General features: G+C 43.2%; 1 protein-coding gene across 7 annotated transcripts in view; it reads right to left on the reverse strand.

The window, feature by feature from the left end:
* Positions 1 to 20,430, reverse strand: part of KHDRBS1 (KH RNA binding domain containing, signal transduction associated 1) — a 37,854-nt gene extending 17,424 nt beyond the window's left edge. For 4 of the 7 annotated variants that reach the window (XM_045898222.3, XM_064589567.1, XM_064589566.1 and 1 more), the window contains exons 1-7: positions 19,840 to 20,429; positions 7,190 to 7,314; positions 6,241 to 6,357; positions 4,153 to 4,299; positions 1,358 to 1,491; positions 640 to 841; positions 47 to 114 (exon numbers count right to left, since the gene is read on the reverse strand). In XM_045898222.3, coding sequence (XP_045754178.1) covers positions 47 to 114; positions 640 to 841; positions 1,358 to 1,491; positions 4,153 to 4,299; positions 6,241 to 6,357; positions 7,190 to 7,314; positions 19,840 to 20,221 — 1,175 coding nt within the window. In that variant the 5' untranslated portion in view covers positions 20,222 to 20,429. Of the gene's footprint in view, positions 1 to 46; positions 115 to 639; positions 842 to 1,357; positions 1,492 to 4,152; positions 4,300 to 6,240; positions 6,358 to 7,189; positions 7,315 to 19,839 lie in introns of all 7 variants that reach the window. The other 3 variants (XM_064589569.1, XM_064589570.1, XM_064589571.1) reach the window with 1 other exon arrangement.
* Positions 20,431 to 22,782: the final 2,352 nt, after the last annotated feature.

Consider the following 22,782-nt stretch of genomic DNA (forward strand, 5'->3'; position numbering starts at 1 on the left):
CATCCATCCCTAGGACATGAAGTAGCACTTCTATTGCCTAACTTACCCTTGGCTCTGGCTGTAATAGCCTTCGTAGCCTTCATAACTTTGTTCTGCATATGTGTCATCATATCCCTAGAACAAATAAAATGAAATAGAAAGTCAGAATCACACAGAGTAGGGAAGGTAATTACATCCCATGGGAGGACGGTAGGCTTCTAGATTAACAGAATGCAGAATTTTCCTCCAAAATTAACACCCACTGGGGAATAGTTGACAGAGAAAGGGTTTAAAAAAAAAGAAAGAAACAAGACTGAACCACCAACCAAACCAAACCACCCTTCAAATTGTGGGCAGGAAACAAGGTAAAATGTTGAACTTGAGCATTATCAGTAGTACTAGTGGAAAGACCCCTTACTAAAACACTGTGTATTTATCAAGGCACAGCCTACTTCCTGTTTAATCTATTCACACATAGTCAACTATGCTTAAAATGGAAAAATCTTCTCATAGTTTCACATTCACTGCAAAAGAAGAGACCGGACTCCAGATCTTATAGGTAGTCCCTGCCACCTACATCAAGGGCCAATGCCCTATCACTCAACTTCCTTTGGCAACCTTCTAGGTGTTGGGAAATGGCACACTGTTCAAATTTCTTACATATTCTTCATATGTTTCTGGTGCAGGGGGTGGAGGCAAAGGTATTCTCTGGATGCCTGCTGTCCGTGCTCTTGGTGCTGGAGCACCCCTCACTGTAGGTGGGGGTGGCACTCCTCGAGTTACGGTGGCACCTCTGGTGATGGCTCCTCTCACTGGTGTACCACGCACCAAAGCCCCCCGAGGTGGTCCAACACCACGGCCCCTGCAAAAAGAAAATTTATTTTAAATGGAGCTTTTAATACACAGATAATACTTTCATGTTCAGATCTGTTTGCAAATTCTGGAGCTAGACAGATTTCACAATGCCTTAAGTAAACTATTATTAAAATACAGGGGAAAAAACAAGCAAAATCCCCCAAAAAACCCACAAAGGAATATATGGGTGGGTAAAAGACCCATCCCGGAGACTCCCCAGGTTCCATAGCAGACCTATGAATATTTCATCAGCGGATGATGGAAAGTCTGAACACTCCATAAAGGTCAGTCACAAAAGGCAAAATTCTAAAGCCAGAGACCATTTTAAAATGCTAGAACTGTCCAAAATTAAAAGACCAAAAGTTTCGACAGGACTGCTGCACTTGACTATGGCCAAAGTACCTAAGATCTACTTATTCCAATCCTGAGGCCCCCTTCTAAGCTGCAGATAAGAGCACCACTAAGAGAGAAATGGTACTGGTCAAATTTACATCCTGTTTCTAGTTGTCTCCATTATTTTTACCTGGGAACAGGTGGAGGAGGAGGTGCAGCTCCTCGGCCTCTCACTGGCACCCCACGTCCACGAGAGGGCTCCGGTACACCATTCAAGTAGGAGAGCTCTAGAAACTGCTCCTGGCAGATATCATCCATCATATCCTGCAAATGAAAGATAATAAGGATTACTGGGCCACATCTCCACCTTCTGCTGAGAAGCTGTCCAGCCCACATAAGCCTTGGATACTAAGACCAGCTCTGAATGCCTGGATGAAGTCTCAGGTCATGCATTCTCTGAAGTCAAATGGCACCCTACCTGTCACCTCTTCGAGGAAAGTCCTGATGGCACATCCCTCATTATTCAGCTGAAGATCTTCATAATTAGTCCCTACCTAGCTCTCCAGATCACTTCCAGCCACTCTCCATGGATAACCTCCTTTCAAGCCATGTGGAACAACTTGTAGTTCAGAACCTGGCATACTTATACACCCATTCTTGCAAATAGCTTCCTCTTCCTAGGATAGTAAAAGCTACTACCGTTAATTAAGCTCTACATACTGGACACTTTACAATAACCTCTCTATAGATTTTGCAGTTTAATCTTCAAGATAACCCTGAAGTAAGTAGGCAGGTCTTCCCATTTTACAGTTGGGAAAAAAGAATCAGGGCATATAAAGCCCACCAGCCTAAGGACATAAAGCTAGTAAGTGGCAGACTTGATGTGAATTCAGAATTATCTGTCTCCAAAATCTAGGCTTTGAATTACTGGACTACATTGCCTTTTTTGTGTACCTGAGAGACTAACTCATTCTTACAAGACTTAATCTAAAATATTACCTCTTTTGAAAAACTTTCTTTGATGCCACCCCCACTCCCTCCTCTTTTTCCACAGCACTGTGTAATTTTCTCTACCCAAGCACTTACCACGTCATTCTAGAATTGTCTTTCTCACTAGATTGTGAGAAAGGAGCCATTTTTGTAACTTCAGACCCAAGCAGAGTATTAGGCACCTACCAGATACTTAACAAATGTTTGGGATGAACAAGGAACCTGAGGCTCAGAAAAGTGAAATAATAACTTGTCCAAGATGACGCGGATAAAGGTCCCAGTCCAGTGCTCTTCCTACTGTACCAGGAAGCCTCTCTGGTACAGTTAATGGTTCTAAGGGGAAAACGGAGGCTCTGGTCATGGATGCAAAAATAGGCTCACTTTTTTTTTTCTTCACAAGAGGGAAGAATTGAGTCAAATGCCATTTGCAAATCTTTTCACATATTTCCTGATGAGAGCCATTCAGTTTTAATACTCCATGCTTTTTTATATATCCCAGGTGGATAGAGCTTCAAGAATAGAAGATTCTAGTCACCAGAGAGATGCCCCCCCACCCCAACTTTTCACCTCCTCCTACCTTACACACTACTGCTGCTTGAGACCCACCCTGGAGAATCAAGTGACCAATGACAGCCCATTTGCCTAGATTCTTCCAAATGCTACACCAACACTGAGGAAACCCAGATATGCCTGGCAGGTATCTTTTTAGAAGACCACTTACATGAAAGCCTTGTAAAGCTATTCCTTTTGAGAAATATGCTGAGAGTAAAGATAAAGAGGAGATGGGCATTCCCCTACAGTCCTTCAGAAACTGGGTGGCTCAGGATGCTTCAATAGAACACCTCAAAAAGAGTAAAAAGAACTCTCTCAAGGGAAAATTTACCAGCTCTGAGGTCTTCTCTAGGATATTTTAAATTGTATGTTTCATGTTTGAACATTCTAACGAAGACGAGGTACTTGGAAGCAAAGCAGCTGCTGAGACATCTGAGACAGTGTTGGAATTCTTAGAGCTCAGCATTATAGGTACACACTGCCTATAAATTTCTGCTCTATCAATTCTCACATCCTCTGACACCACATTTAGTTCCAACTCCTCATTTTGCGTTCACAAGAAAACCAAGAACTGTATCTCACTCCTCTTAGTTTTAGTGATGAAAACAGGATGCTTACTCAATTCTAGTTAAGAGTATTTCTCACTTCCTAAGGTTCCAGATTCATCCTTGGTTATTAAATATTCAACTGTAGTATGTTAATTCTGACAACTAGTAGGTCTTGCTGAGCAAAAATCACACCATTTTCTACTTATTCAAAGAATGGATCCTCTGACCAGGTGGTAATAAGCAAGACAGGTAACCTGGTCTGTCCCAACTCTTCGTGGGCCTCAGTTACACTCTGAAAGGAACTGCACACCTATTTGTTTAGTATCATCAACAGTCAAGCCTTAACAATTATGCCTCTTTCAAATCAAACTCTATGTGAGAAATTCCTCCAGGAGAGAAAGCCCTGAATGCACCCTGGTCAAAATTTAGTCTATTAACATTGGATGCTAGAAGGCTCTTGCTGTTATGTTCTACACTCTCTAGAGTCTAGAACGTAAACCCTTGAGTACAGGGGGTTTATGACCATCTTAGCCATCGTCTTATCATAACCTCCTGGTTCCACACTAATACCAACACACTTAGTGAAGACTCTGTTAAATCTTCGTTAACCAGATGTTAAGATGCCAGACACACTGTGGACCTAAGATACTAACAACAGATCCTGGTATATAACTAAAACCACATTAGACAAGGACGGTAGAGTGGCTTTGGGGCACAGTGTTTTGAGAACTAGGTACAAGTAACACACTACTTCAGAAAAATGAACATAAATACAGAATTTGGTACGCAATTTCAGGTTATGCAGAGATCATGATTAAGAACCCCTGCCTTATTAGCAACAGCACAAGATCCCAGTTCTCTCTTGCTCAAAGATATAGGATGTGGATTTCCTTACTGGTACTAGGAACTTCTTGACTTCCTCCATAGCATGGGCCATAAGAGCATAAGCCTCACATGGGGGTCCAAAAACTTCAATGAAGACATGCAGATCCATATTCAAGTGGGCATATTTCGGGTCTCCACCTTTGCGCAGTTCTTCCTCCTATGGAAAAATGCAGAAAAACATCACATCACATGGAATGGGAGAAAATGACACTGATACCTCCAGCCCAAAGAGACAGCAAGAAATAACCTAAAAATCTAAGAAAAACAGCAAAGTGTAAAAAGAAAGCAAAACAAGGTCTGGAGAATAGTAATTCACACAACCTGCTAAACCTGTAATCAGTCTGCTACTAAAAGTTAACCACTGTCTTGAATTCCTAGTGTATTCACTGCAGCTCTTATTAGAAGGTACAGAAGAAACTTTTTTTTTTTTTTTTAAAGATTTTATTTATTTGACAGAGAGAGACACAGTGAGAGAAGGAACACAAGCAGGGGCAGAGGGAGAGGGAGAAGCAGGCTTCCCGCTGAGCCCGGAGCCCGACGCGGGGCTCGATCCCAGGACCCTGGGATCATGACCTGAGCTGAATGAAGGCAGATGCTTAACGTCTGAGTCACCCAGGGGCCCTGAAGAGAGAAACTTAATTCCAGTCTTCATTCAGATATCAGCTGTTTGCCAAGCATGCGTGCATTCATTCACTGCCAAGCATTTGCTTTTAAATCCCAGGTAGTGCTATTAAGTACCAGCTCTTTTTTTTTTTAATTTTAAATAATAAATAAGTAAGTTTATTTATTTATGGGGGGAGCCAAGGGAGGGGAAGGGAGAATCTTAAACAAGCTCCATGCCTAGCGCGGAGCCCAAAGCAGGGCTTGACCTCACAAACCCTGAGATCATGACCTGAGCCGAAACCAAGAGTCAGATGCTTACTGACTTGAGCCACCCAGGTGCCCCTAAACTTTTTAAATTTATTAAGTAATCTCTACCCCCCTTGTGGGGCTCAAACTCATGACCCTGAGATTAAGAGTCGCATGCTCTACTAAGCCAGCCAGGTGTCCCAGCACCAGCTCTTCCTATTTGCTTATATGGTCTGGGGAGTCCTAGGGGAGGAAAAAAGTCAGGATAGAGTGAAGAAAATCTCAAGTAAATCTCATTAGGTAGAATAACATACTTCAGCCCTAAGTGTATTCATCTAATGAGAAATGTGAGTGGACAAAAGAAGAGGCTCTGAGAAAACAATGTTTGTCACTTTAGGCTGCAAAAAAGAGCCCTGAATGACTAAATTTTTAGGCTGTACCTGATATGTCTCATCTAAAAAGCTAACTCTAGAAAGCTAAGACTCTTCTGTCTTGATAGGAATTTTTTTTAAACTTATGAAGAATACAAAGCCCATGGGGCTATGACATGAAAAAAAAATCAGCATTAGGTTCTGTTGTCAGGATTACTCATGGTTCCTTTTGAAATACTTTCTTTTAGGGGTGTGTGGGTGGCTCAGTCGTTAAGCATCTGCCTTTGGCTCAGGTCATGATCCTGGGGTCCTGGGATCGAGCCCTACATCGGGCTCCCTGCTCAGCGGGAAGCCTGCTTCTCCCTCTCCCACTCCCCCTGCTTGTGTTCCCTCTCTGGCTGTGTTTCTGTCAAATAAATAAATAAAATCTTAAAAAAAAAAAAAAGAAATACTTTCTTTTAGTGTTCTTTACATTCCAGCAGGCTATTAAAAAACCCAAACAACTAATTCTCAGACTCACCTGCACTCAAAACATTATTGCTCTCACTTTTCTATGTTACTGGAAAGGGAATATGCTGTTCACATTTTAGTGTCTTTCGTCTGGATCAGTTTTAGTATATCCAGCTCCCCTTCCAAGTTTTCATAGACAAATGCTTACAAATGTGAAAGTTGCTACTGCTGCTTCCATTACTATGCAGTCAAAAGTGAGGAAAGAAACAATCACCAGGGCATACCTAGGCTCTTCCAGGGTTGCCAAACAAGTAAGTTAACCTGGTCTATAATCTCTTACAGCCAACACAAATTTAAGGGATTCACATTCTGTACAAGTGCTGGCTTCTTGAAGGCATTGTCTTCTTGCCTCACTGACAGGAGCTTACCTTGGCTTTGTCTCTCATTGAGCCCTTGCCCAGCACAGAGATCTTTGCACCTGTCTCTTCTTGCAGTCTTTTGATTGTATTCCCTTGTGGCCCGAGGATCTTCCCCACAAAATTGAACTGACAGAAAATAAAAATAGATTTCTCAATATACATGTTCCTATAAAACATTTCCACATGTATTATCTCATTTGATCTTCAACAACCCTGCAAAATTGGGGGCGTATTACCATTCCCATTTTACTGAAGGATATGCTGAGGATAGACTGAAAAAAGTGAATAGTCTAACATTACACTAGAAAGTAGCAGTTCCTAGACTTGAACTTGGGTTTCCTGATGTAGTCTGGTGCTCTTTCCAAATTATCACACTGCAACCCTTAGTACTTCAACACACATAAGTATTTTTAAGGCAGTGACCTCAGAACAAAACAAACATATGGCATTCTTTTGTAGTACTTGTTTCATCAACTAAATAGAACTAATTTCTTTCCCTTAAAAAACGGAAAAAAGGAGGAGGAGGAGGAGAAAAACAAGAAAGGATTTATTTAGAAGTAAAACACTGAGTAAGAAATAAAATTAACTTCACCTAGTCAAGGATTTGTGTTACATTTCCTGTATTTAGATTTTGCGTCAATCTTTTCCCCCCACGTCAATCTTTCGACAGAGGGCAACTCTTCAATTTTTTCCTTTGAACTTGGAGCCTGAACAAACACTTGAGAAAGAAACTCTTTTTGGTAATAAAAAGTTGATTATATTTCCTTCCTAGCTATAGGTATGCTGTTAGATCTAGACTTAGATGTTTCAATTGCCAGAAACAAGTACTGCAAGTATGGGAGAGAAGCTTCACAGGCTCAAGGACCTGATGCATCACAATTTCCAGAAGTCTTTATTTCAGCCCATGGCTCTCACACCTACAAAGACAACGAAGTGAGTGAGGCACTTTATGCCTTACCTTGGGATACTGCTTGACAGGTATCAGTACCCGCTCCTTCAGCTTCATGTTCTTATGAGAAAATAAATCCAAGTAATTCTCCTCATCGTCTTTTTTTGAATCTCCTTTCTGAATCTTCTCAATCTCTGGATAAGACAAACACAATTTAGTTTGTTCTGGCATCTAGATGCAAAGTTCCAAGTCTGCATAAAGCAATAACATAGTAGAAGACCAAATACTTCAGACGTATGGAGTTGACTAGGAAACGCAAAGGCTGCTTCTCATGAAAGCAGTTTGCTCTTCCGGCCCCACCTGAAGCCTCTACACCAGAGCCATCAAGTGTTTCTCAAGAATAAGTGAATTTAACAAAACCAATGCAGAGAGATGGGGAAAAGGGGATAAATGAACTAAAAATAAAGTCTACATCAAACAAAAAAAAAAGCACCAAGTCGTATCTTTATGAACAAAGGTCAGTAATTTAAATATACAATGAACAGGGGCGTCTGGGTGGCTCAGTCGTTAAGCGTCTGCCTTCGGCTCAGGTCATGATCCGGAGTCCCGGGATAGAGCCCGGCATCCAGGGACCCTGTTTCTCCCTCTCCCACTCCCCCTGCTTGTGTTCCCTCTCTCGCTGTGTCTCTCTCTGTCAAATAAATAAATAAAATCTTTAAAAATAAAAAAATAAAATAAAATTTTAACAAGTAATTATAAACTATTGCAAACTTTCAGAAAGTACAGTTAATAATATAACCCCCAAGATAAAAATTTAATATTTGAATATTTTGCTATATTTGCTTCTGATCTTTTAAGATATAAAATGTTACAAATAGGGGCGCCTGGGCAGCTCAGTCATTAAGCTTCTGCCTTCGGCTCAGGTCCTGGTCCCAGGGTCCTGGGATCGAGCCCCGCATCAGGCTCCCTGCTCCGCGGGGAGCCTGCTTCTCCCTCTCCCATTCCCCCTGCTTGTGTTCCCTCTCTAGCTGTGTTTCTCTCTGTCAAATAAATAAATAAAACCTTAAAAAAAATAAAAAAATAAAAATAAAATGTTACAAATAGGGGCGCCTGGGTGGCTCAGTCGTTAAGCGTCTGCCTTCGGCTCAGGTCATGGTCCCAGGGTCCTGGGATCGAGCCCCGCATCGGGCTCTCTGCTCCGCGGGAAGCCTGCTTCTCCCTCTCCCACTGCCCCTGCTTGTGTTCCCTCTCGCTGTGTCTCTGTCAAATAAATAAATAAAATCTTAAAAACAAAAATGCAGAATGTTCTCCTTATATATTATCCCCATACTATGTTTCTATCTTCTGTAATTTTTTCTTCTATGATTTTTTTTTTTAAAGATTTATTTATTTGACAGAGAGAGAGACAGCGAGAGCAGGAACACAAGCAGGGGGAGGGGGAGAGGGAGAAGCAGGCTTCCTGGCTGAGCAGGGAGCCCGATGCGGGGCTTGATCCCAGGAGCCTGGGATCATGACCTGAGCCGAAGGCAGACGCTCAACGACTGAGCCACTCAGGCGCCCCTCTTCTATAATTTTTTAAAAGATTTTATTTGAGAGAGAGAGAGAGTGTGTCCTAGCATAGGAAGGAGGGGTGCAGAGGGAAAAGGAAAGAATCTCAAGCAGACTCCTGGCTAATCGGGGAACACAAGGCAGGGCTTGATCTCACAACCATGAGATCATGACCTGAACTGTAAGCAAGAGTTGGACGCCCAACTGACTGAGCTGACCAGGCACCCCTCTGCCTTCTATAATATTAAGGTAAGGGTTCTCAAACTTCAGTATGCATCAGAATCACCTGGAGGGCTTGTTCAACTGGGCCCCAACCCCAGTCTGGGATTTGTGTTAGGAATCTGCATTTCTAGCAAGTTACCAGGTGATGCTGATATTGCTGATCTAGGAACCACACTTTGAAAGCCACTGGTTTAAGGTATAAAGATGTATTATTTCAGGGGCACCTGGCTGGCTCAGTTGGTAGAGCATGCGACTCTTGATTTCGGGGATGTGAGTTCGAGACCCATGTTGGGTGTGGAGATTACTTAAAAATAAAATATTAAAAAAAAGATATACTACTTCAAACACAGTGTGTAAACCCATACCTTTAACAGTTTTTAAAAGTAACTGTTTAGGGGCGCCTGGGTGGCTCAGTCGGTTGAGCGTCTGCCTTCGGCTCAGGTCATGATCCCAGGGTCCTGGGATCGAGCCCCGCATCTGGCTCCCTGCTCGGTGGGGAGTCTGCTTCTCCCTCTCCCTCTGCCTGCCTGCCTGTCTGCCTGCTTGTGATCTCTCTCTCTGTCAAATAAATAAAATCTTTTAAAAAAACCCAAAAACTGTTTAGATTAAGTCCAGCTGTGAAGTATACAGATGAAGGAAAGTCACTTTGATTCTGACAGACTTCATAAGAGTTCAGAATTTCAAACTGAAGGCTTCTGCTTATTAAAAAGCCTAATTTCAGATGTTACAGAATATGGTGAGCTGACCTGTTTATGCCCAAAAGCACATACTCCCTTGCTTTCTGACAATTAAAACTGTTGACAGAGAGAGACAGAGAGCAGCAGAGGGAAAGGGTGAAGCAGACTCCCCACTGAGTAAGGGGCAGGGCTCGATTCCAGGACCCTGGGATCATGACCTGAGCCAAAGGCAGACACTTAACGACTGAGCCACCCAGTGTCCCACCCCATATTGTAAATATTCTTTTTTTTAAATTTTTTATTTATTTGAGAGAGAGAGAGGCAGAGAGAAAACAGGAGTGGGGGCAGGGAGAGAAGGACAAGCAGACCCCTCCGGGGGAGCCTGCCGTGGGGCTCGAGCCCAGGACCCCGAGACCATGACCCGAGCTGAAGGCAGACATCCAACTGACCGAGCCACCCAGGCGCCCCCCCCCCCCATATTGTAAATATTCTTAACTAAACCTTTACTCCTATGAGAAGAACTGTAGATGACAGTGCTCTTCACACTCCTATGTTTCATTGCTTGAAAGAGAACAAATTTGACTTTAAAATTAACAGACTAAATGCTTCATTCAACACCCTATTTGTTTGCTGTTTTACTGGTGGTATATCCTGACCTCTATTCTGCCCTCCCACTTAACTGCTAATATTAGCTTTTTCTAGTCACTAGTTTTGAGCCTACCATCTCTGAATACTACTTTTTTTTTTTTTTTTAAGATTTTATTTATTTATTTGACAGAGAGAGAGAGACCGCGAGAGAGGGAACACAAGCAGGGGGAATGGGAGAGAGAGAAGAGGCCTCACGCTGAGCAAGGAGCCCGATGCGGGGCTCGATCCCAGGACGCTGGGATCATGACCTGAGCCGAAGGCAGACGCTTAACGACTGAGCCACCCAGGCGCCCCTGAATACATCTCTTCTTGAGTTTCCAGGCTGAAAAAATGGGTACTCAATCCTCAAAAATCCTAGGAACAAAGATGCCACATTTGTGATCTGAAAACATCACCAAAGAGCTTCTAAAAATGTGGGACAAATTACATGCTTCATTTTGAATGTCTCTCTGTGTGTCCTAATTGCTACCATCTAGTTAGGCCATTCAGCTATATTTTATAGCACTTTCCAGAAACTTTACTTGGCCAGTGCAAGATAAGACTCAAAGCCTGTTAATAATCTGTTGTACTCCTACAGGAAGGAGAGCTGCAAAAACCGAACCCAGGAGAAAGGTTTTTATGCAATGTAATGCACCCTGTAAATTTAAGGCCTTTCTATAACATGGATCTTTCTGTTATATTTTGCACTAATCATATCTTAATTAGAATCCCTTTGTCCAGTTTATCTCACAATTTTTAAAAGAATATTAAAGCATTTTTAGAGAAGTTCCGGAAGGATGATTTAAATAAAACAGCCTTAAAAAGATAAAAGAATCAGGGGAGTTTAGCCTAGAAAGCAAAACACAAAGAGGCAACTTGAAGTCTTCTCAAGAGGGCTCATCTTCCATGTTTGGAAGGGAAAGGACTGAATATTCATTCGGTGTCTACTATGTATCGAATACTGTACAAATATTACGTCATTTATCCTACAAAATAACTCAGTGAAGTAGCTGGTACCATCCCCATTTTACAAATGAGGAAACAAACTCAGAAAAAAGTTTCTAAATCACAAAGCTGTTAAAGTACCAGAATAAGGATCAAAACCCAGGCTTTCTAACTTCAAACCTCATGCTTTTATCACTGCCTTTCGATGAAGAGTTTCTAAAGTGGGGGGGGGGGGGGGACTTTACTTAAGCAAGGAAGAATTGATTTTGTAAAATTTTGGGTACAGTTTATACCCTCAGACAGTCATGTGGTTAAAGTCCATGAAAGGACTCTGTGGGTGCTTCAGATGTTCAGTAGCCTGATCTTTTCTTTTCTTTTCCAATTCTCTATTTCTCTCCTTGGCCTTACTTTTCTTGGAGAGCTTGGAGTAGGTTGTATTGGGAAGAAAAAAAAATCAAGGAGAAGCTTCCTAAAAATGGTTTAACCCTCAGGCAACAGTACTTTCTAGACAACTTTTTTGAGACTAATTCCTTTAAGTGATCTTTGCTTGGGCCTCTAGAGACCTTAGCTGTCCCAAGAGCCAAAGAAAGGAAAGCTAAAGTGTAAACAACACAGAGAGGTGACCCATTTGTTTTCTAGCCAGCTGCTTACAAAAATCGTATTTCATCCAGTGTCTCTGTGTGTCAGGAATTTTGTATTTATTGTTTCATTTTGTCTTTATAACCAAGACTATCCTTATTTAACAAGTGCAAAAATCTGGGCTCAGAAAAGTTATATAACTCATCACAAAACTTGTTAGTGACACAGCAGGTACTTAAACCCAGGTCACTCCTTCCATCAGTCAGAGCAAATTCAACTAATATTGTGGCATTTCTTTTACTCTATCTTTTACTATGATTTAACCGTTCCTTTTTTGGTAGGTCTTACCACAATCAGATTGTAAGCTCTAAAGGATGAGGTTTCTTTTTTTCTTTTTTTGGTGCAAAAGGTGGTTTTGTTAAAGCATGGGGACAGGACCCGTGGGCAGAAAAAGCTGCTAAGGATTGCTTTTTAAATGCATATCTCAGAGGAAAGAGCATGAGTTTTGAAGCTGATCATGACCTGAGCTGAAGACAGATGCTTAACGACTGAGCCACCCAGGTGCCCCTAAACTGAGTACCTGCCATCTTTAGTATAATGTCTCATACACAATAGGCATCTATAAATGTTTACTGAATGAAAGAAACGTACCATTAACACCCTCAATGATTCATTACTTTTATCATTCCCAAGTTTATAATTCTCTGCCCTATACCTTCTTCATATGACTTTATCATCCCCAAATTTGTAATTCTCTGCCCTGTATCTTTTCTGTTGGTACCCACCTTGTGGAATCACAAGTCCAGTAAGTTTACTGTCTTTGTATAAAAAAACTCCATTCTTTTTATTTATCAAATTATTTAACTGTTTTAAGCAAGAGCAGAGACCAATCGGTCCTTAAACTTTTTTGGGGTCATGGGCCCCTTTGAGAATCTGATGAAAGCCATAGATTAGCACCCTAGGAAAAGATACTATGGTTCAGAAAAATCCCCCGAAGTCTGAGTAAAGAGCCCTCTGAAGGGCTCAATTCTCACATTCCAGGATAGTGGCAAACCCTGTTATGACATATTGACCAGGGTCTCCTGAATCTCTTTCTTACGATATAATTTAGAGTTTAGAGCTTTTCTTTGCTTTTTTAAAGATCTTATTTATTTTAGAGAAAGAGTGCATACAAGTGGGGGAGAGGGGCAGAGGGAGAGGAACAAGCAGACTCCCCAGTGAGCAGGGAATCTGCAGTGGGGCTCAATCCCAGGACCCCGAGATCATGACCTGATCCGAAGGCAGATGCTTAACCAACTGAGCCACCCAGACACCCGCCCCCCTTTTTTGAGATAATTGTAGCTTTATACGCAGTTGTAAGAAATAAAAGATCTCATATACCCTTCACCCAGTTTTCTCCATAACACTTCGCACATATATAATATAGTTATCATAACCAGAAAACTAACATTAATACAATCTACTGGCTTTATTCAGATTTCATCAGTTTTACACCCACTTATATGTGTGTTTAGTTCTATGCAGTTTAATCAGTCATGTGAGCACCACCACAGTCAAGGTGCAGAACAGTTCTATCACCAGGATTCCTCATGCTACCCTTTTGTGGCCAGAGGCCCCTCCCTCCAGCCGTTCTTCACACTGGCAACCACTTATCTGTTCTCCATCTCTATTATTTTGTATTTTCAAGAATGTTAAATTAATGGAATTATACAATATGTTTCCTTTAGAGACTGGCTCTTCTTACTCAGCGTAATTCTCTTGAGATCCATCCAAGTTGTTGCATTTATCATTTCTTTTTATTGCTAAGTAGTATTCCATGGTATGAATGTACCAGTTTATTCACCTATTGGAGGCATATGGTTTGTATTCAGTTTTGGGCTATTATGAATAAAGCTGCTTTGAACATTCATGCACAGGTTTGTGCGAAACTAAGTTTTAATTTTTCTGGGATAAATGCCCAAGAGTGCAATTGCTGAGTCGTATGGTAAACATATGTTTAGTTTTGTAAAAAGCTGCTTTATCAGAGAAAAATGTATGCTAACAATATTTTGCTTAATCTCACTAGTATTATGTTCTACAAAAATAGTATTGTACCGTATGTATCTAGCCTTATGGGACTTGCTTTTCTAACATTAGATCTCCAAGATTTCTCTATGTTGTTGCATGTAGCTGTTAAGTTTTCATTTTCACAGCTATATAAATATTTCATTTTGAGAAGCTCACAGTCTTCAGTCAATGGTGAAACAAGTTGCACCATTTTGTGAACAACGTGCACCATTTTATGAATGAGGCATTCATGTACAAAAGTTTCTTTGGGCATATTCCTAGGAATGGTGTTGCTGAATTTTAAGGAATTTGAAAGTTAACTTTCAGATGAAATGTTAAACTGTTATCCAGAGTGGTTGTATCAATACACACTTCCACCAGCAATGTTTAAGAGTTCCTTCTAATTCTCAGTCTCTCAAACCCTAAGTTTTGTTTGACTGATTTTCTGTCAATATTGTAGATTTTCATTATTTTCCTGTCTCCAAATTTTTTTTCTCATTTATCGTCATTTCTTCTTCTAGCTACTTTATATTCAACATGTCAGGTTGAAAAAATAAATCCAGTTGGGGTGCCGGGGTGGCGCAGTAGGTTGAGTGTTTGGCTCTTGGTTTCGGCTCAGGTTGCATCGGGGTCATGTGATCGATCCCCTAGACCAGCTCCGAGCTCAGCGAGGAGTCTGCTTGAGATTCTCTCTCCCTCTCCCTCTGCCCCTCCCACTCGTGCTCTAAGATAAATAAATAAATCTCTTAAAAAAATAAATCCTGTTGGAATTAGTTTGGGAAATGCAAAAAATCAACATGTTAAAAGTCCTGTCATCTTGGGCGCCTGGGTGGCTCAGATGGTTAAGCGTCTGCCTTCGGCTCAGGTCATGATCCCAGGGTCCTGGGATCGAGTCCCACATCGGGCTCCCGGCTCAGCAGGGAGCCTGCTTCTCCCTCTGACCCTCTCCCCTCTCATGCTGTTTCTCTCTCGCTCGCTCTCTAAAAAATAAATAAAATCTTAAAAAAAAAAAAAAAGTCCTGTCATCTTTATAATGCTAGTCCCCCCACTTTCACCCCCCTACCCCACAACTTCCCCAGGACATGGCATATTTCTCTTTTCATTCAGATCTTCCTTTATCACCTTTAGTAAAATTTTGAGGGGTGCCTGGGTGGCTTAGTCGTTAAGTGTCTGCCTTAGGCTCAGGTCATGATCCCAGGGTCCTGGGATCGAGCCCCGCATCGGGCTCCCTGCTCAGCCAGGAAGCCTGCTTCTCCCTCTCCCACTCCCCCTGCTTGTGTTCCCCCTCTCGCTGTATCTCTCTCTGTCAAATAAATAAATAAAATCTTAAAAAAGATTTTTTTTTAAGTTGACAATATGTGATCACAATATTACTCATGTGTAATACTGAGATAAAAATTCTTCCTTGTAGAATGGCCAGGAAGACTGAATAAGTAGCATACCTCATAGCAAGTTACATGCTCTACACAAAGGTTAAATATTATTTAATGTTATTGTTTATAATTATTCACATACATTTTGAACTGATTTTTATTGCTTATCCCAAGGCAATTGATACTATTCTTTTTTTTTTAATTTTTAGTTTTTTGGATACTATTCTAAAAACGAGATTTTGTCAATTCTTTCCTAATTGGCTACTGCTCATGTATCAGAAACCTACTGATTTGTACATCTCTATCTTGTAATCAGCTGCATCACTGACCATTTTCCTATGTAAACAACGATATTGTTGCAAATACTGAGAACCTCTGCCTTTTTATCCTACTATTTACACTTGTATTTGGTCTAGAATTATTTGCAACTAATTCCACTTTCTAATTTTAATAGGTTTTGCTAGCCCTATAGATGAAACAGGTATTTCTCTAACATATTGTGCACGAAATAAATTATTTTCAAGTTTCACTAGACTGTCTTTAAAATGTCCAATGAGTGCTTTTGAAAGATGGATTTCGAAGTATATTTTCAAGATTTTGTGGGGATTAATCTATTCAAAATATTTCCTTACTCCTGAGTCATTTACACAAACTTATATTTTCCTAATTGTACAAAGTAGAAAAAGAACACTGTTATGCGTACAGGCATTGTATGTTTATTACATAAATATTAACACAAGATAAATTATTTTTGTTTCAGAAAACAAGCATGGGTACACGGAGTCCTTGCATGTCTGCAAATGCATTTAATTGTCATTGTAGCTGAGTATCAATTTGGCTAACACAGAAGTCTATATTCAAAATGTAAATCTCTCAGAACTGTGTTGATGTTTTTCCATCATGCAATGAAGATGAGTATCTGTTCATCAAATATTTAGTAAGAGTCCGTTCTGTGCAGCACTCTTCAAGGAACAGGAGATACAGCAGTGAACAAAGCAGACAAAAGATCCCTGCCCTGGTAGAGCTGACATTCTAGCTGTGAAGGAGGAGTGGTTAACAAATACACCCATAACTACAATATATAGTACATCAGATGCTGATTAAGTGCAAAATAAAGTAAAGCTGGGGAACATCTGGGGGGGCTCAGTCAGTACAGCATACGACTCCTGATCTCAAGGTTTCTAAGTTTGAGCCCCACATTGGGTGGAGAGATTACTCAAAAATAAAATCTTTAAAAAAAAAAGCTGGGAAAGGGACAGGAAGGGGTATGTGGCTGCTGAAGGAAGAGTGGTCTGGGTCTTGAGGACTCTCTTTGGAAATGAGCAGAGGTGCCTGAGGAAAGTCAGTTCCAAGAGCTAGGCTCTGCTCTTTGGGTTTCTTTCTTCTTCTTCTGGCATTATCATCTTTATTGACCTGTTAGCTAGCACTCCAATGCATTCAAATAAATTGTAGTATTTTGTCCAAGTAGTAAAAAATATTTTTGAAGTACAATTTGTTTACAATTTTTTGCAGGTATTATATATAGTAGGGGGTGGAGTGGGTGGGGAGAGTTAGGTGTATGGATCCAGACTCAGACTGACTTCAAATCCTAGTTATGCTGCTTATTAATTTTATTACTGTAGGCAAATTATTTAATCTCTGGGTGCCTTGATTTCCTCGTCTGTAAAAATGAGGATAAGAGTAACTTCTCATAGGGGCACCTGGGTGGCTCAGTAGGTTAAGCACCTGCCTTCAGCTCACATCATGATCCCAGAGCCTGGGATGGAGCTCCATGTTGGGCTCCCTGCTCTGCGGGGAGCCTGCTTCTCCCTCTCCCTGTTGCTCTCCGTTTGTGCGCGCGCGTGCGTGCTCTCCATCAAATAAATAAAATCTTAAAAAAAAAAAAAAAGTAACTTCCTCATAATATTGTCACAAAGACTAAATATTTGACATAAAGTGCTCAGACCAGTGCCTGGCACAGTAAGTGTTAACTATATTTTTCTTACATGTATCCTATCAGAGTTTTGTTTTGTTTTTTTAGATTTTATTTATTTATTTGAGAGAGAGAGAGAGCAGAGCTAGAGATAGAGCATGAGCTGAGGGGAGGGGCAGAGGGAGAGGGAGAAGCAGACTACCTGCTGAGCAGGGAGCCCAGCTCTGGGCTCAATCCCCAGGACACTGGGATCATGACCTGAGCTGAAGGCAGACGCTTAACCAAATAAGCCACCCAGGCACCCTTTTATCAGAGTTTAAATATTACTATTCTGTCTTCTCAGAGTCTCACTTCCTCACAGTGGGTTGACTTCACTACAATCCCTTTTCCAGATCATTAAAAAATACATTAAGAGCCAGGTCCGGGGCGCCTGGGTGGCTCAGTCGTTAAGCGTCTGCCTTCGGTTCAGGTCATGATCCCAGGGTCCTGGGATTGAGCCCCACATCGGGCTCCCTGCTCAGCGGGAAGCCTGCTTCTCCCTCTCCCACTGCCCCTGCTTGTGTTCCCTCTCTCGCTGTATCTCTGTCAGATAAATAAAATCTAAAAAAAAAAAAAAAAAAAAAAAGAGCCAGGTCCAATATATATCAGAACTTAACCACGCTAAGCAGCATCCATATTCCCCAAGTCTGTTTTCTCAATGAGCTAGCATTACCTCAGCCCCAATTCTCCAATTAAAATTTCAGTTTATTAAAAAACAAACACCAAAAAAGCCCGTTAAAAACTATTAAAGAGCACTCTCTTGTAACAGAATTTAAGCAGTAAGAGTGAAAATTTTAACTTTTTAAAAAAAGATTATTTTTCAGTAATCTCTACACCCAACATGGGCTCCAACTTACAACCCCAAGATCAAGAGTCACATGTTCTACTGACTGAGCCAGCCAGGTGCCCCTGTAAGTCACTTTTAAGGATCAACAGTTTTTGATGCTTATTCTAAGAAACCACCTTTTACTTGAAAGATAAACACTGTACTAGGCACTTGGTGTGGTCAGAAAGGCAAAAAAAATACCTTGTTTTCATACGTTATTCAGTACCAAGGATTTACAATTAGAAGAAAACCGTGGTGATAAGTTATTATCTGATTTTGGCCAAAGGGAATGCTGCTAGTACTTTTACATGACATTTAATTCTCTCAACTCACCATCCCACTTTCCAGATAGGGTTACTGAGGTTCAGAAAACTTCCCAAGAGTAGGTAACTAATTAAGGGTCAGAATTTCAAACCCAAGCCAACACCTTTAAGTTCTAAAGTTTGTTATTCTTACTCACTTAACCTGGACTGCTTAAAGATTAGAGGAAATAAAAATTAGACTACCAGTCAACCTTTAGCATTTAGCCTGCCATTCCTAAATCTGCATGTACTTGCTTTCAGATTCAAACACCTGGTGTTTGCTATATGCAAGACAACATGAAAAATCTAAAGATAAAAAAAGTCCTCCTGGTCTTCAAAACGATTGCCAGAAGAACACAATGAACAGTAATGTTTCAAACAATCTGACTGTTACAGAACAGCAAAGCACCCAATTGAAAATGTAAGCAGTTTATCCAAATGTTCTTATTCTTGACCACAGCGAGCTTTGTTCATTGCATTAAAAAGTGAAGACCCCTTACCAATGTAGGGAGATAGAGAACAAAGGGGAACGATCTGTCCATTATATCAACCTTGCCCATGAGTCCAACTACTCATTTAGCGTTGAAGGCCGCAACTTTTTACTTGCTTATAAAATAACTAAAACAACGTTTTAACTAGAAGAGAGAGCAAAACAGACGGCTTTAGGGAGAAATCAGAGCGACTAGGTGAACGGCCAGTGCAGAGCAGGAAAGGAGCGTTAGTCTACAGAGAACAAAGACTACTTTTCCTCATCTATTTCACTACTGAGGCAAAAAGAAATAAAAGAAGACCAAGCCTTTCGGGTACAAGCATCTTGCAACTTCTCTCAGTTTTTGTCCATCTTGGGGAATGTCCTGCAAACCACCCTTTACCTCCTCCTACCCCATTTCACTGTCTCTGGGGTTATTTTTACCCTTCTGATGAACAACACCTTGTAAAATAAAGGGGTCCAGCCTTCTGGCTCTATAGCAATTATCATTTTATCTGCCGAAGTCGGAAATCTGATTCGGAAAACCTCAAGCTCCGATTCCCACAGGTTGCTCCTGCCTCCGAGCAACTTAAGCTCCTGTTTCCGCTAAGTCCGACCCGGCCCCCAGCGACCGCGGCGCGCTGGACAGGGCACTCCAGCCTCACCCCATTTCACCTCGGCCCTCCCTCCCACGGTCCCTCCCCGGCTCGGGCTGTCTTCACCCCCTACACCCTCAGTAGAGGCGTCTACCGCCACCCGCAATGAAGAAAGCTTTCCCTTTGGCGGGGGGGGGGGGGTTGGGAGATAAAGATTCATTTCTGGAAGAATCTGAACACTCGGGGCGCAGGGCAGCTGCAAGAAGTGGGAGGGGGAAGGGTCGGGAAAGGGGCGGGGAGCGCAGCGCATCCATCAAGATCTCTGCGCTAAGATATCGCCAAGTCCCCTTCGGGCCTTCACTGCAGCTTAGAAATTCTCCCTCGCACCGAGGGCCGGGATGGGAGTGTGGAATCCAGGCTCCCCAGGATGAGAAAGAGAGAAGGGTAGTTCACGACTGCCTTGGCCCCGAGGGGGCGGGAAGCGGGCGGAACAAAGCCACTGCTGCCCATGCCCCCGGGTGGCCAGGCGACCCAGAGGGATCCGGGAGGCCCGCTTACCTGCCGTCAGTAGCTGCATGGCGTGAGTGAAGGACGGGTCGAGCGAGTCCTTCTCGGCCATGAGTTCGGGCAGGTACTTGTTCTCCGGCTCCATCTTGACGGAGGCAGTGGCTGAGGGGGGCAGCAGCGGAGTCGGTGCTGGACCGCCCACTGTCGCGTCGGGACCCGTGGCCGAGGGCGGCAGCAGCGGTGGTGGCTGCGTGGCGGGCGAGGCCCGAGCGCCCCCCCGGGATCCCCCTCCGCCTCCCCGGGACCGGTGAGGCAGCGGTGGCTGCCGAGACGGCGCCTGACGCACTGAGGGGTGGGCACCGGAGGGGTCCATGGAGCCGCTGCGGCCCGAGGACCGGCTCATGCGCGCGGCGGGGTCGTCCCGGCGCTGCATTGGGGCGGATGTGCGATCGAGGGATCGAGGAAGCGACGCGGCAGCGGCAGAGGCCCGAGCGGCGGTTGGCGGGGGTGGAGAGCGGGAGCGACAGCGACCGAAGCCGACCCGAGCGACCCAGCGAAAGAGAGCACCGGAAATGAGGCGGCGCGCGTGCGCAACCAGCCACCGGCACCGCCCTTGGGTCTCTCCGCGGAGAACAAAGTCTCCAGTCGGGCCAGGGCGCCTGCGCACCGCCGCGGAGCCCGAAGAAGTCGCCTCCCCGCTCCCCTTTTCCCTCCGAGCCCGCCAGGCCAGAGTCTTGTGCGCGTGCGCGAGTGGCCGCGGGCTTCGTTCGTTTTCTTTTCCACGTGACTCGGCGCTAGCGGGACACGTGTCTCCTCCCCCTCTGGCCGAGTGCGCGGAGGGGCGGGGGCTGTGGAATGTCTTTGTCTGCGCGCGAGCCCGCGGAGTGTGGGGCGGGAGACCTGTTACTCGCGGGGCCACGCCCCCGCCAACGGCTAAGACGCGGAGGGGGGCTGTGCTCTGTGGGGTTTGGGGTGGGTCACTGACGTGTGAAAATAAACCGAAGCCAGAGTGGGGGTCACGGGAGGGCGGTCTGGGCAGGAAGACAGGAGAGAGACTGCCTGAACAGGGAAGGGGAAGAGACAGAGCACCGGGGAAACAGGGGTGAAGGAGGGACGACTAAGGGAGATCTGACTCCGGGATGAGGGGTGGAGATGGGGAAGGGAAGCTTGGAGGGAGAAATTGAGGAAGGACGGGTCAGTGGGAAGACTGAAGGCTATTGGAGGACTTGAACTAAGAGGGAAGGTTTAGATTGGAGACCGGCAATCTAGGGAGGAAAAGGGCGCCCGACCAAAGAAGGAAACCCCAGAAGTCCTATCCCATGGTTTCCAATATAGTAGGCTCTAAAAGTTTAGCCATTGTTGGTCTGAGAAGTCGTCTTAAAAGATGAAGCTTTTAGCTCTTCACATATAGTGCTGTTTTCCGCTGACTTGTTTGTTTATTGCGCAAAAAAGTGAGGAAGGGGCCAGGTCCTTAATCCAGTGTTGTATCACTAGGATGGCTCCTTCTACTGATATGAGTGCTAATCCCCCTGCCTCTGTCCGACCCTTCACAGTGGATCATTCCAGACTTGCTCAAAGAGACAGAGCCTTAACACTGCTCTCAAGGCCAAGGTATATAGTGGACAGTCTCCCACAGCAGTCTCCTCATCCCGGGGTGCTATATGCAAATGAGCCTAGGTCTCTACTCCCATAAACTCTCTCAGAAACCTGGTGCTTTCTCTAACCTTTCCCTCCACAGATTTGTGCTTTCCCCATTCAGAGCACTCCCATTCCTTTCCCTTTGGGATCAGTTTCCCTACTAAGCCCATGCTTTTCAAAACCATTTCTGGACATTGTCTTCTGTGTGGCTAGAAACTGTTGATTTTTGAATCTGAAACTTAGCAGCCTTCAAACTAGGGAACATTTAAGGCCTGGCTATCTTCTTGGGGGTGGGGGAAAGAAATTACCCACAGAAATGAGAATAAACACAAATATCTCCATAAACTATCACATATTGTGTGTATATATATATATGTATATATATCCACTGTTAGTACTTGATATATATATATCAAGTGGATATATATATATCCACTGTTAGTACTTGATATATATATATCAAGTGGATATATATATATATCCACTGTTAGTACTTGACTTTGAAGTCACATAGGTAGTTTATAAGTAGGAGAAAAAATGTTTTTGAATAATTGTAACGAAGAATTAATGTGACCAGTGCCAAAAGATAGGTGACTATTAAGTGCAATTGGAGTTCAAGGCAGGAGATAGATTTTGGCTGGGGAGAATGAGTTCCAGGCAAAGGGAAGGGCGAATAAATGAGCATTCGAGATGAGAATGTCAGAGATGCATTTAAGGAATGGGAGTAATCCAGTTGCAGAGTGCGAAGAAATAGGTGGGTTGAAGAGAGCAAATGCATGGAGGAGGGGAAAGAGGGGGCAAGGTGGATTTATAGCTCTCTTGCAACTCATTTCAGCTGCTGTCCTTGAAAATCCTGTTTGGGTGGGAGTGGTGTTACAAATGGCTAAAGTGTCCTTGCTCTGTAATGAGATGCCCAGATGGAGGTACCTTGAGCTGAGGCTAATAAAACTTTGATAAAGAAGTGTCTGAGAAGGAGCTGGGTAGTGGTATCTGTGGGTTTCTAGGCTAGAATCACCAGTCCTCCCAGATGGCTGCCAAACCTTTACTTACTTGAAAAGGGTGGGGTTGAAGGGAGATTTGAGCTCTTCTTCCTGATGAGACACAGGCAAGGGTTGTGACGCTGTGGTGAACTTACCAAGTAAGTGATGCAGCAGCCTTCCATTGGGGTGGAGGTGGGCCTGGCCCTGGGAGTTCCCTGGGTGCTAGAAAAGTAATTCCTGTCCTGAAAGCTCGGAGGTCTGGAGCTCATTTTGTGTTGACCACGGTATCACATGGTGCTCCAGGTTCACCTGAAGGTATTAACAGTATATAGCCTTGTGAAAGGACTGACTTTGGAGTGAGGCAGACAGATTTAAA

The sequence above is a fragment of the Mirounga angustirostris genome, unplaced genomic scaffold (assembly GCF_029215605.1).
Source record: "Mirounga angustirostris isolate CCGP_5_RB_7025 unplaced genomic scaffold, mMirAng1.0.hap1 SCAF_4, whole genome shotgun sequence".
In the NCBI taxonomy this organism is placed as follows: domain Eukaryota; kingdom Metazoa; phylum Chordata; class Mammalia; order Carnivora; family Phocidae; genus Mirounga; species Mirounga angustirostris.